We start from the raw sequence: 10,440 nt of genomic DNA, 5'->3' as shown, positions 1-10,440 counted from the left end.
ACTTCAGAGCAATGGTATAATGGTGAGTCCTGAGCCCGAAGGCTGGTTGGATCCTCACCAGCTCCACCATCAGGTAAATATACAGCCTCGCCGTCACTGAAGAGGCTATCAAAGGAAATGAGGTGGTTTCCCGGTGCTCACTGTTGTTCACTGAACCGGAAGGTGTTATTACATATCAACCTGCCAAGTCCATTGAAGTGCACGTACCTTAAAAGTAATTTTCGAGGTAGACTAAGAGATTTGTAATTCGTTCAGGAAAGGAGGACATAAAAATCGTAACGTAAACCCATTTGTACGTATTTCTTTTCAATTTCCTTTACGTGACGATAGGGCAGGGGATTGCTAGTAGTGGTAAGAAATCGACCGTGGCCTTGATTAAGGTAGAGCCTGGTGTGAAAATGGGTAACCACGGAAAGCCATCTTCGGGGCTGCCGATAGTGGGGTTCGAAGCCACTATCTCCCGAATGTAGAGCTGCAAGTCTGTAAAACTAGTGGCTATTAAGCCTATTCGCTGTTCGAAGCACAAGGAAGTGACATTTCGTTTAAAATCCTATGTACTGTACCGGTTACGACCTGTACATGAGTATTTTTTTGAGTATAAATGACATTTAATTATCACGCGTGATGTTCTGAGCACGCCTGGTTTGTTTACCGTCAGCGGGGCAAGCAAGCGAGTGAAGGACAGCTGTGAGCTGTGACGTAGCCACAGGGGCTAGCTAGATCGCCCGCCCGTCACACCACGTGTTCCCAGCCTGGACTCGTATATTCTAGATTCCACGTCACATCTTCTGGATTGTTCGACGGGGAAAATTTTGTAACTCCCGTAATAATTATGCTAGCGGCTTCAGCGATATGTCATCTTGTTTGGGATCACCTGAACGTCGCAATGCTCGAGTTTCAAGTAAATCCATTGAAGGGTTCAGGAGATATTCAGTCAAGCCGTATTGTGACGTAGACGCCCTGGATCGAATAAAAGGAGGGCCCACTGTAGGCTGTTCATTCAGTTACAGCTGAGTAGTCAGCGTGGACACTCTCGCTGCTACTTTCGTCGTGTAGTGACAGTCCCGACGAGGAACTCTGTAATTTTCTAAGTATTCATAAAGTGAACTTGTATTTTCTTCGAATGTGGGAGAACGAATTCTTCCAAGAATTCTTAAGTGGACTTGCAATATTTCGAATGTTAAGGAACATTTTCTAAGTCTTCATAATTGAACTTACAATAATTACGGGTGTTTAAGACTGGAATTTTTCCAATTATTCATGAAATGGACTTGTAACATTTACGTGTGTTAAATTCATAATTTACTTGTATTATTTACGTGTGAATTCTTCATAAATTGAACCTGCAATGTTTGCGAGTGTTAAGAGACTCATTCCTCTAATAAACAGTGATTTATAAACTTTACTAGTGATGATCTCTGAATGTGCTCAAAGTTCCCGTAAGCATACATTTGTGATTTTGCCGGTACTGGTTCAAAGACTTATAAACTTTGCCGGTGATGAACTCTAACTTCATTCAACGTCTTTAAAACATAAAGTTAGGATTTCACCTGTGTTTATTCAAAGACTTGGATACCTTGCCAGTGATATACCATAAATTTATTCATGTGGATGGACTTGTGTTTTTCGTCCATGTTCGCTCAAAGACTTGTACATTCACCAGTGTTGATTCAAAGACTTATAAATTTTGCCAATGATAGAATGTAAATTTATTCATGTGGATGGACTTGTGTTTTTCGTACATGTTCACTCAAAGACTTGTACATTCGCCAGTGTTGATTCAAAACTTTATAAATTTCGCCAGTGATGAACTTTAAATCTATTCAGATTTTCATGTGGATGGATTTATGTTTTTCGTCCGTGTTCATTCAAAGACTTGTACCTTCGCCAGTGGTGAACTTTAAATTTGGTTATAGTTTCATGAGGAGGGACTTGTGTTTTTTTGCCAGTATTTATTCAGAGATGAGGACTTTGCTAGTGGTGAACTTTGAAAGTACTCATAATCCTCGTATACAGAGACATATCATTTTACGAGTGTTAAATTTTGAAAGTCTTGACGAATAATAACCAGTGACTTCGCTAATAGGTTAATCACCCAAGGTTTTTATGAACTCAGATTTATCAGTACTGCGAGTGACCTTGGAGACATCAACCCTCTCAGTCACATTGGACTGAGGTAGCAAATGATTATCTGCAACATCACCAGGATCATCGGGGTTCAACCTGGGCCTCGAAAGTTCGAGGCATCTCTACCTTCTACCAACCCAGATAGTCCAGCCGCTTCTGTACGGAGTCCCTGGAATCTTCTGGAACTGTTCCAACCTGCTCGGCTTGGTGAACTGGAGAATCCGAGCCATATTATAGGACTATGTGGAAGACAACGTATATCTACCTGGAGGTGATGTGCAGTTTCATGTCTTATATGAATAAACTCATGTTCAGTCAGAGTCAAAGTTTTCTTGTAGATAGGACCCTACCTCCTGTACCGAGCCCTAGCTACTAGTCGCCCAGTTTTAGCCCTGAGAACTATATTCTTTCCTACTTTAAAATATAATCTGAGAGTCGGGCTCTTTTACTGGTTCAGTACTTCACTTTGATTGAAACTACAATCGCAACCCTCTTAGTGAGAAGTCAGTGATTACACCTGTCAGTGCCGGTCTAACATACTTCTGTCCGCGGTGTAGAAGTAGAGTGCCTGCCTCTTACGCGGAGGCGGTCGTCTCGGGGATTTTAATACAGTAAGGAGACTGCGTTTTTGTAGTCGTCTTAAAACACATCTCATTATTTGCAGTCAACACATCACCCTACCAACCACGATAGAAACATGCAATAGTGGGTACATCCCTCGCGATAGGATTGGGATCAGCAAGGGCATCAAGTCGTAAATCCGGGCCAAATCCATACCAAGTGCTGATCCTAAGAATACACTGCCTTGAGAAAATAACAATCGATGTATTTTGTTTCAACACCATTTTCTGCTATCCAGTCTTGAGTTCTGCCAGTCTGCTGACGAATCCACAGTCTTTCGTTGTTAAATCCAGACCTAGACGATCGTGCAGGTATTGGAGTAGAATAGCGTTGAAGAGCCTAGTAGATTTATGCCTTCTTCCAGTCTTTCAAAGAAGGAATTTTTATGCGTGTTGCTCCATGCGAATGCCTTATGCTTACGTGAAGGTGTGAGGAGGTGTGTATTACACGAGTATGACACATATTCTTCTTAGTAGGTACATGTAATATTGAACAGTTAAATACTGAACAATGGTAAACCGAGCTCGATAGCTGCCGTCGCTTAAGTGCGGCCAGTATCCAGTAATCGGGAGATAGTGGGTTCGAGCCACACTGTCGGCAGCCCTGAAGATGGTTTTCCGTGGTTTCCCATTTTCACACCAGGCAAATGCCGGGGCTGTACCTTAATTAAGGCCACGGCCGCTTCCTTCCACTTCCTAGGCCTTTCCTCTCCCATCGTCGCCATAAGACACATCTGTGTCGGTGCGACATAAAACAAAATAGCAAAAAAAAAAAAAAAACAATGCTAAGTCTTTATGTAGGATTTCATGGCCTTCATGTAATGGAAAAGTGTTGTAGTCAGGTCGCGGTCACATTTTGACCAGAGTCGACGTTCCACCTACTCTTCAGCAGTCCTTGTTAAGGATCTCTGGTGGTCAGGTGTACACTATGCACAGAAATGGTGTCCCGACATAAACAATCAACTCTGCCCCACTCCAGTATTGAAAAGAAGGAGAGGGAGTGAAGCGGTAGTGTCGAAGTCCACTCCCGTACCGAAAAGGAGGGGAAGGGATTGAACGGGTATAATAGAACTGAAGGCACAGTGTGTGTATTGCTATACACCCGCCACTTTGATTTCAATCACAACCATATCGTAATGGGCTGTCTACCTGAAGCAGTGCGTTATGCAACGAGGTTGCTGGGGGGGGGGGTGTTACACCATGCTTTATTTATATCGGGATACCATTTATGTGCACGCGTGTACTTGTGACGTTCAATCTAGAGGCCTGCATGAACTCGGTTCGAACATAAGGTGACGGTGCCAATATATCTAAGCGGTATACTATCACTTCAGAAACGACGCCTCGTAGCAAACAGACGAATACGAAGACAAATTATGTATTTCACTTACTTACAAATTAGTTCAACCATTTCATGGTAAGAAACCAATTTCTAAGACTTCTGGAACAATTTTGAAGTTTTATACGCATACTCGCTTTGTTCCGCACCAAAATCCGCAGTGAGATTTTTGTAGTAAGTGTACGCAAACAAATGTCTTTCCAGCGTTAATTTGAGCGTAATAACTCACAGTTACCGGTGTTCTGTAGAGCGATTACAAAACAATTCCTTTTTGATCTTACGAAGCAAGTAAATGAAAGACACTTCATTCCGTAGAATGAAAAGGGAAATGACTGGGGATTCCACTAAGTTTGGGTTTTCTTACAAAGTGCTGGAATCCACCATGAATTCCCTCCTGACATATGTTCCTACCACCTCCCCGAACGTACTGACAATTAGATAAGACTTGACGACGAATTTATCAGTAAATAGATGTAGGATTTTCTCAAAAGGGAAGCAAGAAGGGTGGCCATTCACCTGCTAATTCAATATGATTAATTTATGAAACACATTCTGCAAAAGTGCTTATAGGAAATAAATTGTACAATCATGAATACATTTTATTTTATTTATCATTTTATGTATTTTATTTATTGCATAATTATTATCTCTACATTTTGAATCAGTATCGAAAACATCGTGAACCAGGTATGTCAGCGTTAGAGAGTTGGTCATACTGACGAATAATTTGAAAAAATATAATTCGATATCTCGCGCCGTTGTCATTTTGTTAGCTGCTGAAGTTAGCCAATCAGATCGCTTCACGGGGGAATTCAAATGGGCTTTATGGGTCGGTGTTGCTAAATCTGTGCATGGCTTAAGACCGGCTTGAGGGCAGCATTCAAAGCAACAACTTTGCTAGGGGAGGAATTTAACACGCGTCTCCCAGGTGACAGCTGACATGATTACACCATAGCAAGTAGGCTAAGAATGGAACTAACGGCTCTATTGCAAGTTCACGAAAAGTGGGATTTTTCCTTGTCATATTTCAGTGACTGTTCCCCGCAGATCAAGTAAAAAACAGTTCTTTTATGGCCTTATCAGGCTGGTAAATGAAATACACTTCATTTTATAGAATGGATAGCGAAATGTTTGAGGGTTTCATCGCCCTTGTACACCACTTGAAACTCACGGTGTAGAGACGACTGAAAAATAACGTAGCAGTTACTTTGTCACAGTTTCATGTGTGTAACTGTTACAAATGTAACGAGGACAAAAATAACAGGTTACCGAGTAACGACAACAGAATAACGCAGTAATGAAAACAGTAAATGGGAAGTGGGAACTGTCACAGTAGCAGCTTAGAGTTCAGATAGTAAGCATGTCGTCCAAGTGAGAGCGCTTTCGTAGGAGATTGCTTTAAGTCAAATACACTATAGTGTATAACATACTCTACAGTGTATTTGTTTAAGTTGCTGCTGTCATCTGGTAACTAAAGTGTAAACTGTTATGATATTTTCAACTGCTCACGGGTAATTGTTGACTCAGACATCGCGCATTATAACACACTACTGTTTGTAGAAAGTGAAACACTCAGAAGCAATGTGTGAAACACGCCAAGATCAGAGGGCGTGTAGAACAGTGAAACCATAACAAGTGTTTTAAATTGCAGAGAGATGGCGTGCACGTAGGCCCAGCAGTGTCCTTCTGTGTGTGACCGGCCAGAGCAGTGTTACGCAACGCTCAGTCAGTGCGGAGCCGTCATACGAAGTGGAAACGCGTACTTAAGTCCCACTATGCCTCGCCGACATCACAGGAGCGAATATCAGCATATGAGCGCGTTCGAATGGGGAAGAATGATAGGGCTCCCGGAGATGGGTCTGTCTTTCCGTGACATTGCAGCTCGTACAGGGCACGCTGCTTCAACAGTGAGGCGTATGTGGAACCAGTGGAGAGAAGAGGGCCGTACACAGCGCCGACAGGGTACTGGAAGACGCAATGTGACCACAGCGCGAGATGACCGCCATCTTGTCCGCTTGGCCGTAACGGACAGAACAGCTTCGTCCACGGTGTTGGCTCGACGTTGGAGCACTGCAACGGGTGTGGAGATGTCTGCATCAACGGTTCGACGCCATCTTCTGAGGGCCGGACTTGTGGCATGCATGCCATAGCGCCGGCTTCCATTGACCAGCAACCACCAACGCCGTAGAATGCAATGGGTACGTGAACACCGACACTGGCGTGCTGAGTGGCAAAATGTAATGTTTTCGGACGAGTCCCGCTTCAACTTGTCGTACAGTGATGGCCGCATACACGTTAGACGCCGCCGTGGTGAACGCCATCGGGCAGACTGTATTGCTGAGCGGCATAGTGGACAAGCGCCAAGTGTGATGGTTTGGGGCGCAATTGCCTATAACATGCGATCTCGCCTCCTACGTCTTGAGGGCAATCTGAGCAGCTACCGATACATCAGGGAGGTTTTACAGCCCGAAGCACTGCCCCGCCTGCAGGTCGTTCCAGACGCCATATTCCAGCAGGACAATGCCCGGCCGCATGTGGCGAGGAATATGCAAGCCTTCTTCGAAGAACGACGGATACCACTGCTTCCCCGGCCTTCCCGTTCGCCGGATATGTCACCCACTGAACATGTCTACGATATGGTCTGGCTTATTGTATATTGTTCGTTCAGGTCCTCCTGCAGCCACTGTTGATGATTTATGGACGCGCCTACAAACCACGTGGCAGAGTATTCCCCAGCAGCATATTCAGGCGCTCTTTGATTCTATGCCACGACGTGGTAGCGCTACGCCGTACTGAATTTCCACGGTCACCGTGCATGTACAGTTCTGTATTTGTAATAATTTGTGTCTTGTCATGTCCCTAATATGTGGAATAAATTACATTGTGATCACAGCTCTCGGTCTTGGTGTTTCACTTTCTACAAACAGCAATGTATTATTATGAGTTTCACCCGTATCATTTTTTCTTGTACGACAAATAAATTAGTATCCTAACTTTCCATATTGATATTATAGATAACATTACTTCATTTGATTTAATCGATCCTCTTGTACTGGTCTGTGTCGACGTTTGGCAGATAGATCATCTTGTTTTCTTGCCTTCTATTCTTGATCGGGGCATTGTCAAACTCACTCGTCTAGATTTCAGAACAGACGCTTCTCATTTCGTCCGTTGTCTGCCTCTTTATAGCAAATAGGAATGCGTGTTTTGCTGCAGCGACTTTCAACAGTGCAGTGGTGCGTGCGCGCATGTGAGAGTGAATGAATGCGACTTCGCAACAAAGCGGTAAGGAGACAAGCTTGAAGCCGTGACCAATAAAAGGTGAGTAAAGTTGGACGTTATTTTCAACTGTTACTTTTTACAGTTACTTTATTGTAGCAGTGACAGATATAGCAGTTACACAAATATAACTGTTTGTCACACCTCACCACGGTCTGTTTGTGTTTGATGCTGATTTCTCGGCATGGCTCTCAAGCCGGTAATAAGCCACCTGCAGATTTAGCAACACAGCCTCGCATAGCCTATTTGAATTCACCCGCGAAGTGATCTGATTGGCTAACTTCAGTAACTGATAAAATGACAACGGTGAGAGTTACCGAAATTTGTTCTCCAATTATTTATCAAAGTGAGCAACCCTCTAACGCTCATATACCCGAATCACGTTTCTTCCGACCACCTTGTACTGTATATTCATCCTTCCAATAGCTCTGAGGAATAACCATCAGATATGATATTTTCTCTTACAATTCATCTGAGCTATTGAAGGCTTACTGTATATTGAATACTGAAAACCTCTTGATCAATATCTTCTGGGTTTTTAGTTTCGTCTAACCGTTGTCCTGAGGTATTGTTCTGTTTGGACAGATGTGAGTCTGTAAATCTTCATATCAAGGAACATAGTAACATTTTCCTGGAGTGAATGAGCATATGGGAAAGAGGTAGGGAATTCAGGTATATTCACACTCAGGTTGGTCGCTGTCAACATCGGGGTTTGGAACTTGGTCATCCAGAACTTCTGAAACTTTCTACTCATTTAGGGCGTGATATGTATTATCCCTTTCTAGCAGGTTTAGGGACGATGTAACTTGACATTTGGCTATTTAAAATATTAAGAAGTGCATTTCTGGAGCCACAAACTCCAACGAAGTCATCCATGTCAATGGACCACACCATGGCACCACCGTAACCTTTCTGCTTAATGAAGTTCATCTTGGTGGTCAGACTGGTTGGATCATCATATCCCACCCACTGGTTTCCTGAAAGAATTTCAGCACTATTAGACCACTGTTTCTAAAATTATGGTACACGCATGCACATAAATGGTGTTCTGACATAAACAATAAACACTGCCCCACTCCAGTAATGAAAAGGAGGGGCGGCAGTGAAGGGATGGTCTTGAAGACCACTCCAGTGCCGAAAAGGAGAGGAAGGGAGTGAACAGGTAGTTCTAAAGGCACAGTGTGTGTATTACTATTCATCCGCCACTGTGCACAATTAAATCACAACAAAGTCTTGGAGCGGGCTGTTTACCTGAAGCAATGTGTTAAGCGAGGAAATGGGAGGACGCCATAATTTGTTTATATCGAGACACCATTTCTGTGTATGCGTGTACATGTATGAGTACTACTGTAAGTCTAAGATAATATGCAATTGAACGATGAAATCATCAAGAGAGTGGGCTGCTTCAAATGCTTGGAATAGTTTTAGAAGAAACGAGAAATGTGGAATTGGGGCTCACAAGCAGAATTCAGACAGGCTGGAAGAACAGGAAGAAGGCAATTGGGGTACTGTGTGACAGAGTACAAGTCAGGGTTAAAGAAAAAGTGTACATGACAATGATCAATTAATGATTTATGGCATCTAAACCTGGTCTTTGAATAAATGGCAAGATCAATAAAATGAGAGACAAAATTAAGATGTTAAGATGGGTGTATGAAGTCACCAGACTCGTCTGAGCCCGTAACGAACACATCAGAGGGACAATGAAGGTTGTAGAACTAGCGGGAGAATTACGCCGGTTTGGCCATGTTGCGAGAAGACATTAGAATTATTTATGCAAAAAAAAAAAAAAAATGTGATGGAGAAGGACATTGGGCGTAAATAGAAGAAATGTAGAAAATGTATTTATTTAAAGTTAATTACAAGTACAGTAGGACCAGAGGTCCCTTTGGCTGTAACTAACTGCCACTGTAACTTAAATATATAAATTAATATACAAAATCTAATAACAAGAATGAATAAAAGAGCGTAAGATAGATTTTCATACTGAGGATAAATAAAGATTAACATCTGGGAGAGTATAATATTTCTTTTAACATTTCAGAAACATACACTATATTAACAAGGAAGAGAACACATAAGAAAAACCAGAGATAAAACTTAATGCCGAAGATTAATTACGATTAAAACAAAACATCTAAAATATATCTAGGGGAATACGATATTTCTTAATATTTAATTAATTTTGTGAGAATTCACTTACATGGCTTAATAAGTGGAAAGGTGGAGGTACTTAAGGCATATTTTCTGAGTTTTGATACTACTTTGCTGTATTTTATGACTATGAGGGAAAACCAGAAGAAGACGTGAAGGAGAAGAAAGTACGTGAGCGGTGAGAAGTGGGAAGAAAGAAATGGAGCTCATCGAACACAGCGACGTTCTATACTGACACGAAAAACTGGAGGCAGAATAATAATAATAATAATAATAATAATAATAAAAATAAAAATAATAATAATAAGACCTATAAGTACTTTAATATGAACCTACAGATTCTAGTACGCTGGACCACCAGACTTCCTTGACAAGACCCGCTGAAGGGTATTTGAAACGTTGATACTTGTCAAAGAGTGACTACGACTTACTAGACTGGAAACAACATTTCCTCGCTAGATGACGGCCGTGAAATCCGACCTCAAGATACAGCATTTTTGTCTATTTCACAGCTCAGTATTACTTAGGCTTACTGAGAACAATACACACTTCTTTAAACATTTCTCTACCCAGGGCAAACCGCTCACAATAGTGCAACAGGGATGTAAATTATACTTTTTAAGACCGGAAAAAGTATATTAATAAAATACAATAAAATACAAGTTAATCAAAACCATACACTACAGATAATATAACAGAAAGAAAGATTACGCCAAGTGGTCAATTATATGCTGAAGCAAATATATTCAATGTAAAGCAGCAGTATGCCCTATAATATAAAAATATATTAACCAAAGCAAAAACATAATTGAGAACCGCTGCATATGACACAAACCAAAAATTAATATAACAATGGCTTTAAAGGGCGTTAAAGGACTAAATCAAGTGTTTCGCTACAGCTCAAAGGCTGCCAGCAGGGGA

The 10,440-nt window shown here is 41.8% G+C and overlaps 1 protein-coding gene across 1 annotated transcript in view; it reads right to left on the bottom strand.

Moving 5' to 3' along the window:
• Window positions 1-7,440: 7,440 nt before the first annotated feature.
• The window catches only part of LOC136866859 (endochitinase), a 73,055-nt gene continuing 70,055 nt past the window's right edge, over window positions 7,441-10,440 (bottom strand). Inside the window, exon 8 of the mRNA XM_067143954.2 lies at window positions 7,441-8,342. Within this exon, the coding sequence (XP_067000055.1) occupies window positions 8,137-8,342 (206 nt within the window). The 3' untranslated portion in view covers window positions 7,441-8,136. The remainder of the gene's footprint in view (window positions 8,343-10,440) is intronic.

Source organism: Anabrus simplex, chromosome 3 (genome assembly GCF_040414725.1).
Source record: "Anabrus simplex isolate iqAnaSimp1 chromosome 3, ASM4041472v1, whole genome shotgun sequence".
In the NCBI taxonomy this organism is placed as follows: Eukaryota; Metazoa; Arthropoda; class Insecta; order Orthoptera; family Tettigoniidae; genus Anabrus; species Anabrus simplex.
Note: the sequence above shows the minus strand (reverse complement) of the source record. Positions and strands in the feature narration are given on the sequence as shown.